Consider the following 25,456-nt stretch of genomic DNA (forward strand, 5'->3'; position numbering starts at 1 on the left):
CCCTTTTCTCTTTGCGCCCCCAGCATCCCTACCAGGGATTGTACCTTGATAGACAGGTCATCTAGTGAGCGATTGTCTGTGGCTGGGGGTAGGCGGTCAATATGCCTTATCTCTTGTATTACGTAGTCCCATATGCGTCCATATCTTTGGTCGAGTGCTGCTAGAGCCGCTGTGTATGGGGTAGTAGAGGTGGCATAGGCCAGCGCTATATTGTGCGCTCGGGGCACCTTGAGGTGCTTCAGTAGGATAGCATACTTGTACGGTTCATCAGCTACATCGGACATCATTGTCTCTAAGCACATTCGTAGCTCCATGTACTGTGCTCTGTTCTCGTGGGTGAAGTCCGGAAACGTCGGTGTGCCAATGTATGATGCCATGGATGGCTGGCACATCGGTGAGCGTTGGAAGAGAGGCCTCCTAGGCGAGTCTCCTCTTACGCCTCTTGGTGGGCTGGTACCTGCTGGGTACCATGGCCCGCGTATCCAGGTGCTGTTCCTCGGGGCTGGTCGTGCGTCAAGCTCACCCGTGAATTGAGTCGGGGGTCTGTAGCGCAGAGCCGCGGGGGTAGAGCCTGGGCTGTACTGGACCTCCTGGTCCTGTGGAGTACTGTGCTGCTGTCGGGCTTGACTCTCCTCCTCTCCCTCTTCTTCTTCCTCTGGCAGGTCCTCTAGATCCTGTAGTCGTCTATTTAGCCTCTCCGCGGTGTAGACCGTTTCTTCCTTGTAGCTGGGTCTCACTTGGACCGGTCGGGGAAGGGGTTCGGAGGGGGGTATAGGCTCTCTCTGGTGGTCGGGCTCAGGGTCGCTTGATCGGGTAGGGGAGGGTGCCCTTGACCCTTGTCTTGACGAGGCCCTGGAACCCCGTGCGGAGGGGGGGGGTGTTGCCCTGGTGATCAGCTGCTCCATTATCTGCGCTTGTAATCGGTCGCGCTCGGCTTCGCGCTTGGTGAGAGCGAGGTCGCGCTCTGCTTCTCTTTGGGCACCGGCAGCGGCGCGCTGGGCTTCGGCGGCGGCGCGCTGGGCTTCGGCCCGGTCCCTTACCATATTCTCTTCCGTCTGAAGGCGTCTAATCTCTAGACGTATACGATCTTCGTCGCTCCGTTGCTGCGCTTGAAGGCGTTCTCTTTCCATGGAAGAATGTTCGCGCTCACTAAGCGTCTGTGCTTGGAGTCGATCGCGCTCTGTTGAGGCTGCTAGGCTGGCGAGGAATGCCTGTGCCAGCATCTTGTCCGCCTCGCTGGGGGAAGACGCTGGTTGAGGTGATCCGCTCCTGGCAGTACTCGTTGGAGATCTGTTCTCCTGTGGCGAGTCCTGGAGATCCATCTCCGGGGTGCTCTCCTCTTCTTGTAGCGGGTAGAGTTCCATCCCTGGAGAGCTGTCTTTATCCTGGAGCTCTCCGGGGACTACTTCTTCGGTCTTGGCGGGGGGTAAAGTCATGTCGGGTCCCTCCTGGTCGCTACCGTGAGCTTGGTCAGTTACGTTAGAACCCACTAGGGCCTCTATTGGCGGGGTAGCCTGGTCGATAGGGTCGGACATAATTTTACTATCTACTTTTTCCGCGTTTACCGTCTGTAGAAAGCTAGGTAGTATATTGGCAACGTAATCCTCTAAGTACTGAGGTGTCTGCCGTCTACGCTGCGGGCGATCTACTTTAGGAGAACCGTTTTGTGGAGTGTTCATCATAGGCCATGTCAATATTAATACCACTATATTAATATTACACTAGTTACCATCCGGCTCGAAGGACCAATTGTAACTGAGGGGTACAATTCCCTGACTGTATTGATAAGTATGGTATCATTAAACCACTACCGCTTTATGTACTTTAATTACTGGCCATACAGTACATGATATATAAATATGATGAACACTTCCCACAATGAATCGGTTCCACACAAAGTGGTAATTAAGTATTTATTGCAGCAAAAGGTACATAATATACTTCTCTATTTTACTTTGGATGCGCTTATAAGGCAAAGGAATGTGCGTAGGCAAATCAATAATGAATGTCCATTCTCTGGTTACGCAGGAGGTAATTATACAACCTGAATCTTAGGGAATTATATCTATGGTACACTAGTAATATATAGCGGGAGATACTGGAAGGGTCCCCCCGGTTGTAAGCCAGCAGGGGTAGAGGATCTGTCGGTAGTAGAGAGTCTGGTCAACGATGACTAAGGAGACTCCAAGTACAGGAGACGGTGCAATAGTCTCTTGATCCACAGACGAATACAGCTGTTCTCCGTAGACTGTAGCTCCACAGTGAAGAAAGCTAGCCGGCCTCAGGCTCTCTGAGGCGCAGACTCGACGTGGCTCCTCACAGGGTAAATCCCACACGTGTAGGCGTCGGCGATTCTCCGCTCCATAAATCACAGGACCAAAACAAATATAATCCAGCCGCAAAGGGCTATGTAGTCGTCGGGTAGATTAATCCAGTGTACATGTCCACACGGTTCTCGTCTAGGTCTCCTCGGGTGAAAGCGCCATGAAAGCAGCCCAGCCTGGATAAGCACTCTAGCTGATACGAGGAAGCGTTGGTGATGCTGGTCACTGTAGAACTTTAGCCGCACGATACACTATACACAAATAGACTATTGCTGACTTAATAGAAATATGTCGCACTCGACGGTATAGCGCCAAACTCTGACAATTCAGTTATTAATTCGCACGTGGTTTCAATGCTCTCTTTGGGGCCAAACAGGCCATACTTCACCGCACGGAGTATCGTGGGTGAGGCTTCAACTTATTGGGTAACTCTACTTCTGTATTCACCTGCGCCATATTTATATGCACGGCGAACAATCTAGTGCCAACCTCATTTCTGTCTCGTATTCCTGGGCAAGGCCGGGCATGTACAGACATGTCTTGATGGTGGCTTTGAACCTGACTCTGGAGGCACGGCCCTGGTGCCTGTGGACCGCTGTCCAATAGGAGAACGAAACATCATGGTCCGTACTAGGCTAAAGGGATATTCCGTGTATATGTACAAGGAATATACAAGGGATATCAAACGATATACAAATACTATGCAATATATATCAATCAATAAATATATATATTCGGTTTAATCTGATCCTTTGTAACAATTTGCATATTTTTATGGTAAAAAAAAAACATCTAGTTACAGTTGTACAAAGAGGGTAAAATTGAGGAGATGTCACCAAAGATGCCACTCGTCATATTGCGTCAAACGTTGGAGTATTTTCCATACTTTACATCAATTCCATCCACTCCGCCAGTGCAATCTGAGCACGCACCATACCCCCATCTCTCTGATGTGTGACTTCCTACATGTATTAGCCTTGCAGCTGCACAGCCTTGCTGTTGCTCAGCAGCTAAATGAGCTGTTTCTCCCCGGCGCGGCTGCACTTCCTGGTTGACAAAATTCAGATGAAACTCTAAAACTAGATGTTAGATTGAGATCCAGCAATTGGATATCTTATCTAAAATGTTGTCAGACACATATTTTTGTAAACTGTTTAGGTGGAAAAAGAGAAAGAAAAGGGTTTTTACGAGGGAGCCACCGTCTTGACAAGCGTAGACGTGTGAGTCTGGAGTCAGACCAGAACAGTGGCGGCTCGCCACTAGGGGCGCTCGGGCGCCGCCCCCCCCTCAGGAACTACCCTGGTTATATGAGAGAACAAGAAAAATAAGTTTTTAGTTTTTTGTTTTATAGCCCTATAAATAATATAAACATGTTTAAAATGAATAATATTTACTCATTTTAAGTATGTTTGTATTTCCAATGCACAATATAACGTTATTATCGCAATTAAAAAACACTCGTTTTCCAGAGCAGGAAGTGACATCAAGTTTTTTTAATTTTTTTTATTTTTTCGTATTTCTCGGCCCGGGCTATACGCGACAGCGCTCTGAGTGCGCGTCACAGTTTGATCGCTGTATCCGTCACAGCCAATCAGTGCATAACGCGTTGTGCATTGAAATATGACTATTATGTTGGAATCCGGGCGCGATTTGAAGCGGTCTAGCCAGTAGCGTCAAGAATATCTGTAGCCGCATTTCGCGGAGACGCTCTCTGATTGGCCGACGCCAGTATTTTTTTCTGTAGCAGAATTTCACAGAGACGATCTCTGATTGGCCGAATCCAATTTCTAATGTTCCAAATTTCTAGCTTATTCCTAGGTTGGTTCCTAGGTTGGTCCGTGAGAGATAGTTGTGTTGTTGTGATGTTGTTGTGAGATGCAGGCAGCAGAGCGTGCCGTGACTGCAAGTTCTTTAGACTGTTAAGCTTAGGCACTCTTTCAAAGTTGGTTAAGGTTAGAGTTTGTCTTAGAGCATGGCGATAGAACGCCAGGTAGTTTGCAGGCTGTTCGAGGCGGAAATGGACAAAGACACAGCTCTTCACTCACACAGCTTGTTGGCTAACAACAAGCTATATGGATGCGGAGGGACAACAATGGATGGACATCAACACAGGCTGGATGGACAATGCCATGGAGTGGATATACTTTATCAACAAGCCAACAACAAGGTAGATTAGCGATCTTAACTCTAGTTTAATACATGATACGTTGTCTACTGATGCCGCATAATGTTGTAACGTTACAGCTTTCAGCTAACGTTAGCTACTGCTAGCTACTGCTAGCTGTTAGCTCCGTTATCTTAGCTGGCCACTTTTATAATTACTTCATGGAAACGGAGTAACGTTAACGTTTAAACGTTATGTCGAGGTCATACAATACTACAGTCGACATAAGGTTAACGTTACCCCGTTTCCATGAAGTGTTTAAATAGCAGCAATCTTGTTGAAAATGTAACTTTACTAAAATGCTCTCGCTCTCTCTCTCGCTCTCTCTCTCTCTCTCTCTCTCGCTCTCTCTCTCTCTCTCTCTCTCTCTAATTTCGCCGCATGTGGGGCATAAGTTAACCACTCAGACAATGAATGGTAACTTGTTTAAAATAACGAGCTTTACAAATGTGTTTATTATTGAATGGATCTGACATCATCAGAGAGAGAGAGAGAGCGAGAGAGAGAGAGAGCGAGAGAGAGAGAGAGAGAGAGAGAGAGAGAGAGCTGTGCGTGTTTGTGTTGGGCTATTGGAAACGTTGTTGCATTTGACTGACTGATCATATATTGATCGATGGCAATGGTGATAATATTCGCCAATGCGTGCCTTGTACATGTTTGCAAAATGTTTGGTATTAGGTATAGCGCCCCTAGTGGCGAAGTACCCACCGGCCGCCACTGGACCAGAACGTATCAGAGTGAACAATAATAAATATCTAGACACATATATACAAGGGTAAACTATTGTGTTACATAGTGACATAGATATGTAACAGAAGAGAAGTCTGGACTAAAAAAACACTACTTGTGTTATCAATACTTAGTCAGACAACATTATGAACTGAAAGCGTTTGCACGGACAGCAGAGAGTATGTTTCACTTTCACTTTCGAGTAGATTTAACTTAACATGAAGGAGAGAAAGACGGCTCTAGAGGCCAAACGGCAGGTTGCACAACGATGGTGAAGGACTTCGCAATATTTTGGATTTAAACTCTGCAGCAGCGAAAACTCAACTGGAGAGGAGCTCAGAGGACTAGTCCAGACCAGCAGCAGTATGTTTGACTGGAGAGGAGCTCAGAGGACCAGTCCAGACCAGCAACAGTATGTTTGACTGGAGAGGAGCTCAGAGGACCAGTCCAGACCAGCAACAGTATGTTTGACTGGAGAGGAGCTCAGAGGACCAGTCCAGACCAGCAACAGTGTGTTTGACTGGAGAGGAGCTCAGAGGACCAGTCCAGACCAGCAACAGTATGTTTGACTGGCGAGGAGCTCAGAGGACCAGTCCAGACCAGCAACAGTATGTTTAACTGGAGAGGAGCTCAGAGGACCAGTCCAGACCAGCAACAGTATGTTTGACTGGAGAGGAGCTCAGAGGACCAGTCCAGACCAGCAACAGTATGTTTGACTGGAGAGGAGCTCAGAGGACCAGTCCAGACCAGCAACAGTATGTTTGACTGGAGAGGAGCTCCGAGGACCAGTCCAGACCAGCAGCAGTATGTTTGACTGGAGAAGATCTCAGAGGACCAGTCCAGACCAGCAACAGTATGTTTGCGCAATCCACTAAATAAGGCTGCAGCTACATTGATTCATCAATGAATGGATAGAAAATTTACGGAAGGTATTACTGTCCATTGGTTTCTTTTTTAATTAGAACCTAACGTCAACTATGTCTGTCCAACAAATGGATGCTCTTCATTGAAATTATTTTGGAAAACATGCGTAGACGGACAGACACAGCGGATCAATGTAGCCGCATAATATTAAAGATCAAAGTAAGCGCTCTACAGATATTGAGTGCTATTTTGTAAAATGTCACGTGTCACCGGTAATACAGTACATGAGTTTATTAGAAACTCCACATCACCGTGGCAACCCTATACTACAAACGAGGGGTTTCAAGCCGGTCAGGAACAGTGATTCCTGTAGGAGAGAATAACTCCCTTTTGTAACTCTGCAGATGTTCTACATGCCTCTTCAGCTATAAAATGCTAATATATAAAACACAAAAATCACAATATGGCCTCTTTAAGTATCTAAGTATCTGTCAGAAATATAACCTAGAATGATGTGAAATTAAGTGGTAAGTGGTAACAGAAAAACAAAAGTGATTTTTGTAGTTGTTTAGTAATGCACACCTCTCTAATTACACCTCTCTAACGTCATCTTAATCTCTTGTTAGTTATGGTAACATGTTGTTGACTTTTGGACACCAAGATGAATCCAATGGAGGAAAATCCCATATGTTCCAATCCAACTCATTTCTGGAAATTGGAAACATGATGAAACTCACACAAAAACAATACAATAAACGTATCAATGTTGTTTCACACACATGAATGTTGACAAGAATGGTGTCTAGAGAGTATGTTGTAGTAGTACGAAGTAGTAGTAGTAGTAGTTGAACAGTAGTTGAGTGGAGGTGTAATCTGGCAATGAGAACAGAGGAGACATGAAGAATGATAATGGTTGGTTGAAGGTGGAAACTGAAGTGTTGTAATGTAATGTGATGTAATGTAATGCAATGTACTAATGTGTTGATGTGTTGTAATGTAATGTACTGTAATGTGTTGTTATGTAATGTGATGTGATGTGATGTAATGTGTTGTTATGCAATGTGATGTAATGTAATGTAATGTGATGTGATGTAATGTAATGTAATGTGTTAACATTGGAACAGATCATGTGCTTTCTCTTCTCTACCAGTTGATGACACTAAGCATGGAAACACGGAAATGTACTACAAGTCTTCGGACAGATTAGGGCAGAAAGGGGGAAAAGCTAGATCTACCGGAGCTAGATAGCAACTTAATCCCTCAAGCAAATCAGAACGTAGCCTGGGCAGAACCGCAGACAGAAGTGAGACGTGGCGATTAGAAGAGAACCAGGAACAGAAACAACAAGGTCACATCTGCAACTGTGGCTCAGATATTGCCCAGTAAAACCCCAGTAAACACAATAGACAAGACACACTGTCTATCCTAGTTGTGGCAAAGCTTATTACATTGGCCAAAAAAAGTAAGCCTAAACATCCAGTCAAAATTACTATTCACAGCCAATAGACATCTCACTGGTGGAATTCAGTAGCCTGCCTACAACCGCTTGTAGAGGGGTGATGTCTCCAGACCGCAGATCAGCTATTGTTTTATTGTTTTGTTTTATTGTGGATCCCCATTAGTCTACACCAAAGTGAGACTACTCTTCCTGGGTGAGACTACTCTTCCTGGGTGAGACTACTCTTCCTGGGACTTGGGTCTGGCCTCACCAGGCTAGAGCTCCACTAACTCCTAACCCACCCACCCGCTCCACTAACTCCTAACTCACCCACCCGCTCCACTAACTCCTAACCCATCCCATCGCTCCACTAACTCCTAACCCATCGCTCCACTAACTCCTAACCCACCCACCGCTCCACTAACTCCTAACCCATCGCTCCACTAACTCCTAACCCATCGCTCCACTAACTCCTAACTAGGGATGCTCGATATTGGCTTTTTTACCGATACCGATATTCCGATATTGTCCAACTCTTAATTTCCGATACCGATATCAACCGATATCAACCGATACCGATATATGCAGGGTTTCCCCACCCAAAAAACTGAATAATTTCAGGTAACTAATCATTTCACTGGATATATATATAACAAATATTGTTATTGTTTTAAAAAAAAATGTAACCGATACCGATATTTTCCGATATCACATTTTACTGCCGATATCGGCCGATAATATCGGTCAGCCGATAATATCGGACATCCCTACTCCTAACCCATCGCTCCACTAACTCCTAACCCACCTCATCGCTCCACTAACTTCTAACCCATCGCTCCACTAACTCCTAACCCATCGCTCCACTAACTCCTAACCCATCACTCCACTAACTCCTAACCCATCGCTCCACTAACTCCTAACCCATCGCTCCACTAACTCCTAACCCATCGCTCCACTAACTCCTAACCCATCCCTCCACTAACTTCTAACCCATCGCTCCACTAACTCCTAACCCATCGCTCCACTAACTCCTAACCCATCGCTCCACTAACTCCTAACCCATCGCTCCACTAACTCCTAACCCATCGCTCCACTAACTCCTAACCCACTGCTCCACTAACTCCTAACCCATCGCTCCACTAACTCCTAACCCACCCCATCGCTCCACTAACTCCTAACCCATCGCTCCACTAACTCCTAACCCACCCCATCGCTCCACTAACTCCTAACCCATCGCTCCACTAACTCCTAACCCATCGCTCCACTAACTCCTAACCCACTGCTCCACTAACTCCTAACCCATCGCTCCACTAACTCCTAACCCACCCCATCGCTCCACTAACTCCTAACCCACCCGCTCCACTAACTCCTAACCCATCGCTCCACTAACTCCTAACCCAACGGCTCCACTAACTCCTAACCCATCACTCCACTAACTCCTAACCCATCGCTCCACTAACTCCTAACCCATCGCTCCACTAACTCCTAACCCATCGCTCCACTAACTCCTAACCCACCGCTCTACTAACTCCTAACCCATCGCTCCACTAACTCCTAACCCACCCCATCGCTCCACTAACTCCCACCCCATCACTCCACTAACTCCTAACCCACTGCTCCACTAACTCCTAACCCATCGCTCCACTAACTCCTAACCCATCGCTCCACTAACTCCTAACCCATCGCTCCACTAACTCCTAACCCATCGCTCCACTAACTCCCACCCCATCGCTCCACTAACTCCTAACCCACCGCTCCACTAACTCCTAACCCATCGCTCCACTAACTCCTAACCCATCGCTCCACTAACTCCTAACCCATCGCTCCACTAACTCCTAACCCACCCCATCGCTCCACTAACTCCTAACCCATCGCTCCACTAACTCCTAACCCATCGCTCCACTAACTCCTAACCCACTGCTCCACTAACTCCTAACCCATCGCTCCACTAACTCCTAACCCACCCCATCGCTCCACTAACTCCTAACCCACCCGCTCCACTAACTCCTAACCCATCGCTCCACTAACTCCTAACCCAACGGCTCCACTAACTCCTAACCCATCGCTCCACTAACTCCTAACCCATCGCTCCACTAACTCCTAACCCATCGCTCCACTAACTCCTAACCCATCGCTCCACTAACTCCTAACCCACCGCTCTACTAACTCCTAACCCATCGCTCCACTAACTCCTAACCCACCCCATCGCTCCACTAACTCCCACCCCATCGCTCCACTAACTCCTAACCCACCGCTCCACTAACTCCTAACCCATCGCTCCACTAACTCCTAACCCATCGCTCCACTAACTCCTAACCCATCGCTCCACTAACTCCTAACCCATCGCTCCACTAACTCCCACCCCATCGCTCCACTAACTCCTAACCCATCGCTCCACTAACTCCTAACCCATCGCTCCACTAACTCCTAACCCATCGCTCCACTAACTCCTAACCCATCGCTCCACTAACTCCTAACCCACCCGCTCCACTAACTCCTAACCCATCGCTCCACTAACTCCTAACCCATCGCTCCACTAACTCCTAACCCATCGCTCCACTAACTCCTAACCCATCGCTCCACTAACTCCTAACCCATCGCTCCACTAACTCCTAACCCATCGCTCCACTAACTCCTAAGCCATCGCTCCACTAACTCCTAACCCATCGCTCCACTAACTCCTAACCCAACGGCTCCACTAACTCCTAACCCATCGCTCCACTAACTCCTAACCCATTGCTCCACTAACTCCTAACCCATCGCTCCACTAACTCCTAACCCAACGGCTCCACTAACTCCTAACCCAACGGCTCCACTAACTCCTAACCCAACGGCTCCACTAACTCCTAACCCATCGCTCCACTAACTCCTAACCCATCGCTCCACTAACTCCTAACCCATCGCTCCACTAACTCCTAACCCATCGCTCCACTAACTCCTAACCCATCGCTCCACTAACTCCTAACCCATCGCTCCACTAACTCCTAACCCATCGCTCCACTAACTCCTAACCCAACGGCTCCACTAACTCCTAAACCATCGCTCCACTAACTCCTAACCCATCGCTCCACTAACTCCTAACCCATCGCTCCTCTAACTCCTAACCCATCGCTCCACTAACTCCTAACCCAACGGCTCCACTAACTCCTAACCCATCGCTCCTCTAACTCCTAACCCATCGCTCCACTAACTCCTAACCCACCCCATCGCTCCACTAACTCCTAACACATCGCTCCACTAACTCCTAACCCATCGCTCCACTAACTCCTAACCCACCTCATCGCTCCACTAACTCCTAACCCATCGCTCCACTAACTCCTAACCCATCGCTCCACTAACTCCTAACCCACCGCTCCACTAACTCCTAACCCATCGCTCCACTAACTCCTAACCCATCGCTCCACTAACTCCTAACCCATCGCTCCACTAACTCCTAACCCATCGCTCCACTAACTCCCACCCCATCGCTCCACTAACTCCTAACCCACCGCTCCACTAACTCCTAACCCATCGCTCCACTAACTCCTAACCCATCGCTCCACTAACTCCTAACCCATCGCTCCACTAACTCCTAACCCACCCCATCGCTCCACTAACTCCTAACCCATCGCTCCACTAACTCCTAACCCATCGCTCCACTAACTCCTAACCCACTGCTCCACTAACTCCTAACCCATCGCTCCACTAACTCCTAACCCACCCCATCGCTCCACTAACTCCTAACCCACCCGCTCCACTAACTCCTAACCCATCGCTCCACTAACTCTTAACCCAACGGCTCCACTAACTCCTAACCCATCGCTCCACTAACTCCTAACCCATCGCTCCACTAACTCCTAACCCATCGCTCCACTAACTCCTAACCCATCGCTCCACTAACTCCTAACCCACCGCTCTACTAACTCCTAACCCATCGCTCCACTAACTCCTAACCCACCCCATCGCTCCACTAACTCCCACCCCATCGCTCCACTAACTCCTAACCCACCGCTCCACTAACTCCTAACCCATCGCTCCACTAACTCCTAACCCATCGCTCCACTAACTCCTAACCCATCGCTCCACTAACTCCTAACCCATCGCTCCACTAACTCCCACCCCATCGCTCCACTAACTCCTAACCCACCGCTCCACTAACTCCTAACCCATCGCTCCACTAACTCCTAACCCATCGCTCCACTAACTCCTAACCCATCGCTCCACTAACTCCTAACCCATCGCTCCACTAACTTCTAACCCATCGCTCCACTAACTCCTAACCCACCCGCTCCACTAACTCCTAACCCATCGCTCCACTAACTCCTAACCCATCGCTCCACTAACTCCTAACCCATCGCTCCACTAACTCCTAACCCATCGCTCCACTAACTCCTAACCCATCGCTCCACTAACTCCTAACCCATCGCTCCACTAACTCCTAACCCATCGCTCCACTAACTCCTAACCCATCGCTCCACTAACTCCTAACCCAACGGCTCCACTAACTCCTAACCCATCGTTCCACTAACTCCTAACCCATTGCTCCACTAACTCCTAACCCATCGCTCCACTAACTCCTAACCCAACGGCTCCACTAACTCCTAACCCAACGGCTCCACTAACTCCTAACCCATCGCTCCACTAACTCCTAACCCATCGCTCCACTAACTCCTAACCCATCGCTCCACTAACTCCTAACCCATCGCTCCACTAACTCCTAACCCATCGCTCCACTAACTCCTAACCCATCGCTCCACTAACTCCTAACCCATCGCTCCACTAACTCCTAACCCAACGGCTCCACTAACTCCTAACCCATCGCTCCACTAACTCCTAACCCATCGCTCCACTAACTCCTAACCCATCGCTCCTCTAACTCCTAACCCATCGCTCCACTAACTCCTAACCCAACGGCTCCACTAACTCCTAACCCATCGCTCCTCTAACTCCTAACCCATCGCTCCACTAACTCCTAACCCACCCCATCGCTCCACTAACTCCTAACACATCGCTCCACTAACTCCTAACCCATCGCTCCACTAACTCCTAACCCACCTCATCGCTCCACTAACTCCTAACCCATCGCTCCACTAACTCCTAACCCATCGCTCCACTAACTCCTAACCCATCGCTCCACTAACTCCTAACCCACCGCTCCACTAACTCCTAACCCATCGCTCCACTAACTCCTAACCCATCGCTCCACTAACTCCTAACCCATCGCTCCACTAACTCCTAACCCACCGCTCCACTAACTCCTAACCCATCGCTCCACTAACTCCTAACCCACCCCATCGCTCCACTAACTCCTAACCCATCGCTCCACTAACTCCTAACCCATCGCTCCACTAACTCCTAACCCATCGCTCCACTAACTCCTAACCCATCGCTCCACTAACTCCTAACCCATCGCTCCACTAACTCCTAACCCATCGCTCCACTAACTCCTAACCCATCGCTCCACTAACTCCTAACCCATCGCTCCACTAACTCCTAACCCACCCCATCACTCCACTAACTCCTAACCCATCGCTCCACTAACTCCTAACCCATCGCTCCACTAACTCCTAACCCATCGCTCCACTAACTCCTAACCCATCGCTCCACTAACTCCTAACCCACCGCTCTACTAACTCCTAACCCATCGCTCCACTAACTCCTAACCCACCCCATCGCTCCACTAACTCCCACCCCATCGCTCCACTAACTCCTAACCCACTGCTCCACTAACTCCTAACCCATCGCTCCACTAACTCCTAACCCATCGCTCCACTAACTCCTAACCCATCGCTCCACTAACTCCTAACCCATCGCTCCACTAACTCCCACCCCATCGCTCCACTAACTCCTAACCCACCGCTCCACTAACTCCTAACCCATCGCTCCACTAACTCCTAACCCATCGCTCCACTAACTCCTAACCCATCGCTCCACTAACTCCTAACCCACCCCATCGCTCCACTAACTCCTAACCCATCGCTCCACTAACTCCTAACCCATCGCTCCACTAACTCCTAACCCACTGCTCCACTAACTCCTAACCCATCGCTCCACTAACTCCTAACCCACCCCATCGCTCCACTAACTCCTAACCCACCCGCTCCACTAACTCCTAACCCATCGCTCCACTAACTCCTAACCCAACGGCTCCACTAACTCCTAACCCATCGCTCCACTAACTCCTAACCCATCGCTCCACTAACTCCTAACCCATCGCTCCACTAACTCCTAACCCATCGCTCCACTAACTCCTAACCCACCGCTCTACTAACTCCTAACCCATCGCTCCACTAACTCCTAACCCACCCCATCGCTCCACTAACTCCCACCCCATCGCTCCACTAACTCCTAACCCACCGCTCCACTAACTCCTAACCCATCGCTCCACTAACTCCTAACCCATCGCTCCACTAACTCCTAACCCATCGCTCCACTAACTCCTAACCCATCGCTCCACTAACTCCCACCCCATCGCTCCACTAACTCCTAACCCACCGCTCCACTAACTCCTAACCCATCGCTCCACTAACTCCTAACCCATCGCTCCACTAACTCCTAACCCATCGCTCCACTAACTCCTAACCCATCGCTCCACTAACTCCTAACCCATCGCTCCACTAACTCCTAACCCACCCGCTCCACTAACTCCTAACCCATCGCTCCACTAACTCCTAACCCATCGCTCCACTAACTCCTAACCCATCGCTCCACTAACTCCTAACCCATCGCTCCACTAACTCCTAACCCATCGCTCCACTAACTCCTAACCCATCGCTCCACTAACTCCTAACCCATCGCTCCACTAACTCCTAACCCAACGGCTCCACTAACTCCTAACCCATCGCTCCACTAACTCCTAACCCATTGCTCCACTAACTCCTAACCCATCGCTCCACTAACTCCTAACCCAACGGCTCCACTAACTCCTAACCCAACGGCTCCACTAACTCCTAACCCATCGCTCCACTAACTCCTAACCCATCGCTCCACTAACTCCTAACCCATCGCTCCACTAACTCCTAACCCATCGCTCCACTAACTCCTAACCCATCGCTCCACTAACTCCTAACCCATCGCTCCACTAACTCCTAACCCAACGGCTCCACTAACTCCTAACCCATCGCTCCACTAACTCCTAACCCATCGCTCCACTAACTCCTAACCCATCGCTCCTCTAACTCCTAACCCATCGCTCCACTAACTCCTAACCCAACGGCTCCACTAACTCCTAACCCATCGCTCCTCTAACTCCTAACCCATCGCTCCACTAACTCCTAACCCACCCCATCGCTCCACTAACTCCTAACACATCGCTCCACTAACTCCTAACCCATCGCTCCACTAACTCCTAACCCACCTCATCGCTCCACTAACTCCTAACCCATCGCTCCACTAACTCCTAACCCATCGCTCCACTAACTCCTAACCCACCGCTCCACTAACTCCTAACCCATCGCTCCACTAACTCCTAACCCATCGCTCCACTAACTCCTAACCCATCGCTCCACTAACTCCTAACCCATCGCTCCACTAACTCCCACCCCATCGCTCCACTAACTCCTAACCCACCGCTCCACTAACTCCTAACCCATCGCTCCACTAACTCCTAACCCATCGCTCCACTAACTCCTAACCCATCGCTCCACTAACTCCTAACCCACCCCATCGCTCCACTAACTCCTAACCCATCGCTCCACTAACTCCTAACCCATCGCTCCACTAACTCCTAACCCACTGCTCCACTAACTCCTAACCCATCGCTCCACTAACTCCTAACCCACCCCATCGCTCCACTAACTCCTAACCCACCCGCTCCACTAACTCCTAACCCATCGCTCCACTAACTCTTAACCCAACGGCTCCACTAACTCCTAACCCATCGCTCCACTAACTCCTAACCCATCGCTCCACTAACTCCTAACCCATCGCTCCACTAACTCCTAACCCATCGCTCCACTAACTCCTAACCCACCGCTCTACTAACTCCTAACCCATCGCTCCACTAACTCCTAACCCACCCCATCGCTCCACTAACTCCCACCCCATCGCTCCACTAACTCCTAACCCACCGCTCCACTAACTCCTAACCCATCGCTCCACTAACTCCTAACCCATCGCTCCACTAACTCCTAACCCATCGCTCCACTAACTCCTAACCCATCGCTCCACTAACTCCCACCCCATCGCTCCACTAACTCCTAACCCACCGCTCCACTAACTCCTAACCCATCGCTCCACTAACTCCTAACCCATCGCTCCACTAACTCCTAACCCATCGCTCCACTAACTCCTAACCCATCGCTCCACTAACTCCTAACCCATCGCTCCACTAACTCCTAACCCACCCGCTCCACTAACTCCTAACCCATCGCTCCACTAACTCCTAACCCATCGCTCCACTAACTCCTAACCCATCGCTCCACTAACTCCTAACCCATCGCTCCACTAACTCCTAACCCATCGCTCCACTAACTCCTAACCCATCGCTCCACTAACTCCTAACCCATCGCTCCACTAACTCCTAACCCAACGGCTCCACTAACTCCTAACCCATCGTTCCACTAACTCCTAACCCATTGCTCCACTAACTCCTAACCCATCGCTCCACTAACTCCTAACCCAACGGCTCCACTAACTCCTAACCCAACGGCTCCACTAACTCCTAACCCATCGCTCCACTAACTCCTAACCCATCGCTCCACTAACTCCTAACCCATCGCTCCACTAACTCCTAACCCATCGCTCCACTAACTCCTAACCCATCGCTCCACTAACTCCTAACCCATCGCTCCACTAACTCCTAACCCATCGCTCCACTAACTCCTAACCCAACGGCTCCACTAACTCCTAACCCATCGCTCCACTAACTCCTAACCCATCGCTCCACTAACTCCTAACCCATCGCTCCTCTAACTCCTAACCCATCGCTCCACTAACTCCTAACCCAACGGCTCCACTAACTCCTAACCCATCGCTCCACTAACTCCTAACCCATCGCTCCACTAACTCCTAACCCACCGCTCTACTAACTCCTAACCCATCGCTCCACTAACTCCTAACCCACCCCATCGCTCCACTAACTCCCACCCCATCGCTCCACTAACTCCTAACCCACCGCTCCACTAACTCCTAACCCATCGCTCCACTAACTCCTAACCCATCGCTCCACTAACTCCTAACCCATCGCTCCACTAACTCCTAACCCATCGCTCCACTAACTCCCACCCCATCGCTCCACTAACTCCTAACCCACCGCTCCACTAACTCCTAACCCATCGCTCCACTAACTCCTAACCCATCGCTCCACTAACTCCTAACCCATCGCTCCACTAACTCCTAACCCATCGCTCCACTAACTCCTAACCCACCCGCTCCACTAACTCCTAACCCATCGCTCCACTAACTCCTAACCCATCGCTCCACTAACTCCTAACCCATCGCTCCACTAACTCCTAACCCATCGCTCCACTAACTCCTAACCCATCGCTCCACTAACTCCTAACCCATCGCTCCACTAACTCCTAACCCATCGCTCCTCTAACTCCTAACCCATCGCTCCACTAACTCCTAACCCAACGGCTCCACTAACTCCTAACCCATCGCTCCTCTAACTCCTAACCCATCGCTCCACTAACTCCTAACCCACCCCATCGCTCCACTAACTCCTAACACATCGCTCCACTAACTCCTAACCCATCGCTCCACTAACTCCTAACCCACCTCATCGCTCCACTAACTCCTAACCCATCGCTCCACTAACTCCTAACCCATCGCTCCACTAACTCCTAACCCATCGCTCCACTAACTCCTAACCCACCGCTCCACTAACTCCTAACCCATCGCTCCACTAACTCCTAACCCATCGCTCCACTAACTCCTAACCCATCGCTCCACTAACTCCTAACCCACCGCTCCACTAACTCCTAACCCATCGCTCCACTAACTCCTAACCCACCCCATCGCTCCACTAACTCCTAACCCATCGCTCCACTAACTCCTAACCCATCGCTCCACTAACTCCTAACCCATCGCTCCACTAACTCCTAACCCATCGCTCCACTAACTCCTAACTTATCGCTCCACTAACTCCTAACCCATCGCTCCACTAACTCCTAACCCATCGCTCCACTAACTCCTAACCCACCCCATCGCTCCACTAACTCCTAACCCATCGCTCCACTAACTCCTAACCCATCGCTCCACTAACTCCTAACCCAACGGCTCCACTAACTCCTAACCCATCGCTCCACTAACTCCTAACCCACCCCTCGCCTGTTTACTACAAATCCAAATGAAAACCCAGACATCATACGCTTCCCTCTTCTGAGGTTGATATCTACCTTGGCAGGGACCGCCCTACCTGTTGGAGACGAGTCCGGCGGTCGGTTCTCCTCGATGTCCACGGACGGTACGTAGGCGGGGCACAGGCCTGCTCTACACCTGACACAACCCAACTCGTTCCAGAGCTGAAACGCAGCAGGACAGAATGCATGTCTGAAAAGAACATCTCTGACCTCGATTGTCTGGATAATGTATATAATAGCTTCCTCAACAGCATGTAGGTCTTCAATTCAATTCAGAAAACTTTATTAGTCCCGCAAGGGGCAATTTAGAGCATGAATACGGCAAACAGCTGCACTTCTACACACATTCAGGACAAAACAGGGGACAAGAGACATACATGACACAACCAAAGCACAAGAGAGACATGACACTGCCAGAACGGGATCCCTACATTGTTGATCTGTCAAGTCCAATAAATAAATTCGGTCAGTAAATTTCGTCAAAATTGTATCTTAAAATCAAGGGGTCAAAGGGTGCATGTCAGTAAACTGACCATTCCTTCCACTGTGGCCATTCCCCAGTCGAATGGCCTCTGGAACAAACCCAAACTTCCTTCTGTTTGTTTTACAGGCAGGCTGTCTAAAGCGCTTTCCTGAGGGCAGCAGCTCAAAACATACATGAAGGACATGTGTGGGTGGAGGCACAAATGATCTTATGTGCTTTCTTGAGCACTTTTAAAGTGTGCTAGGGATCTTTGTGTTCTGCCGATAATTTTTTTTTGGCTAAGGTTGACAACACCTTGCAGTTTGTTCTCGTCTCTTTGACAGAGGGATGTGAACCAACATACAAATGAAAGTAGGTCCGTAGGTCTCTTACCTCGCATTCATACTGTCCCACGTCTGCCTCTGTGGCACTGAGCACAGTCAGAGTCAGGATGCCACTGCGGGCATCGTTCAGTACGTAGTATTTCTGCTGGTCAGCCAACTCTCTGCCATCTTTCAACCACCTGCCGTAGCCAAAAAGGAACAGGTTTGGTGGTACACACAATGACCAAGTCAATCACATTGTGACTTTTATTGTGAAATCTATTGCCTACCTGACTCGCGGTAAAGGAGCGGTGAGCGTGGAGCAGATGAACTGGAGGTCCTCTCCTTCCATCAGACAGGCGCTCTCCAGCCGGCTCACAAACCTGGGTGGAGCTGTGCAGCAACACAGACGTATTGGTTCAGAATGGGGCCGTGCTGCACTCACATGTAGGAGTCACACACATGGCCCTTGACATTATTTCATTTAATTTCAAATAGGGATGTTCGATATTGGCTTTTTTTTTTTTCGATATACCGATATTGTCCAACTCTTAATTTCCGATACCGATATCAACCGATACCGATATATGCGGGGTCCCCCCCCCCCCCCAAAACACAACATTATGCATACCTTTCACAATAAATAACATTTTTATTTGTTCTTACTTGCTTGCCTGGGCAAATAAAAATAAATAAATACAAATATATTTTTTTGAAAACCGATCATTTCCGATATTACATCTTAATCTCCTTGTCAACTTTTATCATTGTGCGGTTGAGAGTGTGCTGACCTACGGTGTGTCTGTGTGGTTCTCCAGCTGCACAAAGGCAGAGCAAGAGGCTCTACAGAGGGTGGTGAAGGCGGCAGGCAGGATCGTCGGGACTCCTCTACCAAACATCACCTCCGTCTTCACCTCCCGCTGCCTCCACCGCTCCAAGTGTATCATCAAGGACCAGTCTCACCCAGCACATCACCTCTTTCAGCTCCTTCCCTCAGGGAGGAGATACCGGTCCATACATGCCAAGAGTTCAAGATTTATGAACAGCTTTTCCCCCGAAGCAGTCAGACTGTTAAATTCTCATTGACTGTCCCCTCACATGCACCATGCACTTACCTGGACTTGATAACCACTATGTTACCGCTCATCATGCACTTTATTATTTAAAATATTCTGTTATATGTACAGTGTTATCTATTACATGTATGTATATATTGTACTACGGTCTGTGGGAGCTCCCCTGAAATTTCGTTGTATACTTGTGTGCAATGACAATTAAAAGTCTATTCTATTCTAATGCCAATATCGGCCGATAATATCGGACATCCCTAATTTCAAACCTTTATTTAAACGCGAAAGGCAACTGAGGTTTCCCTCATTTACAGTCACGTCGAGTGTACATACAGAGTTAAGCAAAACATACAGAGTTAAGCAAAACATACAGAGTTAAGCTAAAAAAAGGCATATAAAATCACACATACAGCATATAAAATCACAACAATAAGACAAGTAAGGATAACAATCAATTAAAACTAGGGATCCCCCGATCACGTTTTTTGCCACCGATACCGATCACCGATCGTCGTGAGCCATATCGGCCGATACCGATCCGATACCGATCGCGTTTGATTAAAAAGAAATAAAAATATATTTTATATAATTTTTTTTATAAAAAATATATATATCATATAATTAGACTTGTACTTGTATTATCTGCGAGACATCGCCACCACGCAACAAGTCAAAATGCTCGCTATCTGCAAACAGCGCCACTGTCTGTGTACTCTAGTAGCCTCCAGCTCCAAAAAGGATTCTCCGGCGCTGCAGCTGGACCCTATTGGTATAACGTTACTACTGTGCTTTGGTCATATCACATTCAGCAAGCCCTCAGCTCGAATACGGATTGAATCAATGTTATAAGACATTGATATCAGGAGCTATCTGTAGCTACTGCTAGCCGGCTAGATGACGTTAAGACAACTATTTAGTTCAATCGGACATTTCGTTTTGAACTGTGAACTAACGTCAGCTAACGCAAGCTAACACAAGCTAACGGAGGTATCAACATGGACTACTAGACTTGCTGGAGCATTTGTTTATATCCGGAGCTATCAGTAGCTAGCCGGCTAAATACCGTTAGACAATGCCTACTAAAAGTGAATAGTTGACTGGGTAATTTTGTTTAAACAGTAACGATAGCTAGGTAGCTAACGTTAGCTCAGGTCGAATGCACTATAGACTCGAGCAGAGGAGCCGCCTCTCAGTCCTCTGTGTTTACAAACTTTACACGGGTGCGGGCGGGGCTAGGGAGGAGGAGCAGCGGCAGTTTGCAGGTCCTGTGTGTCTGAGACCTCCAAGAGATCTCCACTTGATCGGTTTCCGCAATCGGCGAATATGACTCATTATCGGAATTCACCAATCGCATATTTATACTGATTATCGGTTGATAACGATCGGTGGCCGATCGATCGGGGCATCCCTAATTAAAACATGTACAACTTGATTGACAAAGGTTGGAGATCAAGGTTTTAAACTCTGCAAAAGAGGGGAGAATCTCAAGCTTTAAGGACCGTTGGAGTTTATTCCATGAGCTATGGGGGCATCGTAGCACAATGCAGATTTACCCTGTTCTGAGAAAACTCTGGGGACCTTAAGGACCAGTCAGTCCACTAGAACGGGTTCCATAGGTACCAAAATTCCATTCCAATAATGATGTAGTATAAGGAGGTAGCTTACCAAAAGGTATGTAGTATAAGGAGGTAGCTTACCAATAAGGGCCTTAAAAATGAAGAAATACCAGTGTTTGTTGCGCATCTCCCTCAGCGATATCATATCACATGACAATTATTATAATTTTTTTAAAGATTTCTTTTTAGCATTTTTCCGGCTTTTATTGGTCAGACATGACCGACAGAGGAGAGGGAGAACGGGAGAAGATGTGGGGGAGGACATGACCGACAGAGGAGAGGGAGAACGGGAGAAGATGTGGGGGAGGACATGACCGACAGAGGAGAGGGAGAACGGGAGAAGATGTGGGGGAGGACATGACCGACAGAGGAGAGGGAGAACCAGACTAAAAAAGAGAGGCGATCGCTCCTTCAAGGCTGTAGCCCCCAAAATATGGACGCTTCCCCTGGAGATTCGATCTGCTCCTACGCTGGAGACATTTAAGGCCCGTTTAAAAACCCACTTTTATTCCCTAGCCTTCGATTAATCCTGATTCTCCCACACCCTAACCCACACACTCCCATGCAATTTTATCCTGCCCCCTCCCTCTTGTATCTCTTCTTGTGCTCCTCTGTCCCTGGTGTGCTATACTGTACTTTGTGCTCCCCTATCCACTTGTCCTATTTTTTTAATGTACTGTCTTGTCCTGTTGTGCCTTTTTGTATTTGTGTATTTTATAGGACATTGATTTTATGCTTTGACTGTACTGTACAGCACTTTGGTTGGCTCTCGAGCTTTTAAATGTGCTCTATAAATAAATTAGTTGACTTGACTTGACATGTGGGGGAGGACATGCGACAAATCCGTCCGGGAGCGGGAGGCGAACCCGGGTCGGCCGCGTGGGTCTGCGAGGCAGTATGCGGTGAGCCACTGGGGCGCCCGTCACATGACAATTTTGATGCTGGCGCATCTACGCCATAAACTCACCCTCAACAATGATCTTGGCCAGTGTGCTGACATTGCCCATGGAGCTGGTAGCGTAGCACAAGTACTGGCCAGAGTCTCCTGGGGTGAGCCCGTCCAGGATGAGGCTGCAGGTGCCGGTCCGGTCGGCTGAGATCATGTGATGGGGGTCATCTTCCAGTGGAAGGCCGTCTAGGGAGGGAACACATCACCATGTCATTCAAGCGACTGAAGCCGTGCCACTTCTATTAGTTTCCAAACCCCTTTAAGTTGCATGTTTTCAAGTGTTGTTTTATTTGGCGGCTGGGTGGCGCAGCGGACATTGCGCTTGTCACCAACGCAAGAGATACCGGGTTCGACTCCGGCTGTCGGCGTTGCCTCCGGCTTGGGCCGGCCGCCATACTAACTCAATTGGCAGAGTTAGCGGGTGGAAGTCGATGGGTGGTAATCTGGACTTCAGCTTTTAGACTTACAAGGTCTGTACGACAAGTCACACTACGAAACAAAAGACAGTTATTTTGATGCAGCCTTTCCTCAAAATTCAGTGCTAAGAACCACAAAAATAAATGGAATGAAATCATCATATCAAGCTGCAAGCAGAATTATTGTTAAAGCTATGTCACAACGAGAAAAAGCAACCAAGTCTTCACTCAGTGGCATGGGTGTTGGCTAAACACAAGAAGCCATTCTCTGATGCATACATAATAAAATAATGTATGACTGTAGTGATGGAGACCATGTTTGAAGGCAAACAAAAGCAAATTGACATAACAAAAGAGCCTGACTAGAACGCAGGTGTTAATGTCCCCAGAGAGAGAGGGGGCCATGGAATACAATGCATTCTGGGTAGGGTTGTAGTTGTTTAACACACAAGTGTGAAACTCTCCAGAAAGTTTCAAGGCCATTTTCTCTGAATACGTTTTGTGATATCACCATGACTCATAGGAAGTAGCTTGAAAAGTATCCCACCAAAATTTTCAAATGATGGCTTATTTTGAAGGTATGAATCTGTACTTTCATAATATGTAAAAAAATCTAATTTGACGTTGCCTCAACAAGTCCCTCCTATCCACGGCTGGCCACAAATGGTCCAACTTCTCAAAATGCCAATGGAGAGTCTGTCTGTTTACTGGGCGCTGACGTGATGAATCCAACTTAAAGTGAAAATAATTAATCTAATCATGATGTTAGCCCCTTGTAAACAGACCATTGACATTTTTTGAAGTTGGACCATTTCAACAACTTTGGGGTAAGTGTTTGACAAGTGTCCTGGATTTTATGTTCAGGTAATAGGGGTGTAACAATGCATCGATCATAAGGTCGAATCACATTGAATCGAATCGTGGTCAAATGAAGAGATTTCATGATGCATTGAATTAATCGTTGCCTGAATCGTGGTCAAATATTTACACCCCTATCAGGTCATATAAAATGCTTCTGAGTAAGTCACATGTTAACCTGCAATGAGTCTCCTGGCCATTTTCGTTTTCGTTTTTGAGGACTGCATACTTTTTTTGCAAACCAAAACAACATACTTTATACTTATAGCCTGATCTCTTTTGAAAGATGACATTCTGAAGTTTCTGATTCCAGAAAAAATATTCACTTTTAGTGCTAACATAATAGAGTAACATAGGTCTGAACTTGAGTTGTAAAAAAACTTGTTACTCAAGTTTTTCTGTAGTAGTTAGTAGTCCAGAGGTAGTATTTCCCCAGAAAGTGGTATGGGGCTTACAAATCCAGACGGAGCCATAGCCTGAAGCCTGAGTGATTAGGAGTGATTTTGGTAAACTGTGTACAAAGAAAAACTCAGTTTTATCATAGACTTCAATTCATTTGGCTTCCTGTTAAAGAATTTAGTTGTTCACCTAGATCCCTGATTCACACATCCCCACATGGGGTATCATTGGAAGCCACACTCATTGGCTACAACAATCCACAATCATTTTCGAGATCAGATCTAGATTGACGAAACTACTGCTGCCTGAGTCGGGAGTGGTATTTTGCGCAATACCGCATACTTTGCACAAGCCTCAAATACCGGCATGTAACTCGAGAACCGCTGAACAGATTTTGTCGACAGGCAACAAATAAGCCTTCAATTCGATATATATATTGTATTACAAAATATGCACACCCGAGCCACTAGGGGTCGCCAAAGTGCCGGTTGCAAAAAGTCCGAAAAACGTCCCGTATGCGGGTCGGTGCATGTTAAATTACATGACATTACCGTCCGTCTCCCAGGAGATCAGTAGTTAGTGTACAAATATCTACTGTACAGATATTCCCTGTAGGTGTTGTTCTACATGTGGCACCTTTGAGCCAGCTGACCGCTGGTGCGGGGGATCCTGTGATCCTGCAGGTCAGTTTGATGGTCTGTCCCATCCCAGCGGTGAAGTCCGACAGGAGAACCTCAAATACTGGTGGGCCTGTACGTGCACACACACACACACACACACACACACACACACACACACACACACACACACACACACACACACACACACACACACACACACACACACACACACACACACACACACACACACACACACACACACACACACACACACACACACAGATCCCATATTAAGATAAGATAAGATATTCCTTTATTGATCCCCTTGGGGAAATTCAGGCATCATAGCAGCATGGGGGAGGGGGGGGGGAGAGGTACAGGTATAAGACATGGTACAGGTGACCTAATTATAGTACAGTGAAGAAGTAAAAATAAAATAGAATACAAAAGCAGTGTAAACAATATAACAAATCAATATAATTAACTCTGGACATATGGGCACCAAGGTGCGAGATGAGGGTATTCATGCCCTCTTAGTTATATTTTCCCTACAATAAAGAGTTACAATATATAATCTAATAATCCAATCATCTAAATCTAATCTAATATATGATCTAAAAATGCTAAATGCTAAATATATGCAATATATTTTCTAATAATCCAATCATCGAAATATAATCCAATATATGATCTAAAAATGCTAAATGCTAAATATATGCTCCGATGACGTATGTACAGTATTCAGTCTGTATGCATAAGGTAGTATATTGTCCCTCATGGGAGTCAGCTACTAGGTTCCTATATTTTTTTCTTCCTATATCGAATATCCTGAAGGCATCTGAAAAAAGACTTTGATCTGGATATGTGTGATTAACCCCTTTCACTGCCACACGACAGCCGGTTAGCCCTTTACTAATCACACAACCGACGGCGATGGGCT

At 47.9% G+C, this 25,456-nt stretch overlaps 1 protein-coding gene across 1 annotated transcript in view; it reads right to left on the minus strand.

Annotated features, from left to right (window-relative positions):
- Window positions 1–25,456, minus strand: part of obscna (obscurin, cytoskeletal calmodulin and titin-interacting RhoGEF a) — a gene marked incomplete at its 5' end in the record, with an annotated part of 182,792 nt that overhangs the window by 39,839 nt on the left and 117,497 nt on the right. Inside the window, 5 exons of the mRNA XM_084311315.1 lie at window positions 17,859–17,964; window positions 18,659–18,788; window positions 18,879–18,981; window positions 22,242–22,409; window positions 24,533–24,646. Coding sequence (XP_084167441.1) covers window positions 17,859–17,964; window positions 18,659–18,788; window positions 18,879–18,981; window positions 22,242–22,409; window positions 24,533–24,646 — 621 coding nt within the window. The remainder of the gene's footprint in view (window positions 1–17,858; window positions 17,965–18,658; window positions 18,789–18,878; window positions 18,982–22,241; window positions 22,410–24,532; window positions 24,647–25,456) is intronic.

Source organism: Notolepis coatsorum (assembly GCF_963971535.1).
Source record: "Notolepis coatsorum genome assembly, chromosome: 3".
NCBI lineage: Eukaryota > Metazoa > Chordata > Actinopteri > Aulopiformes > Paralepididae > Notolepis > Notolepis coatsorum.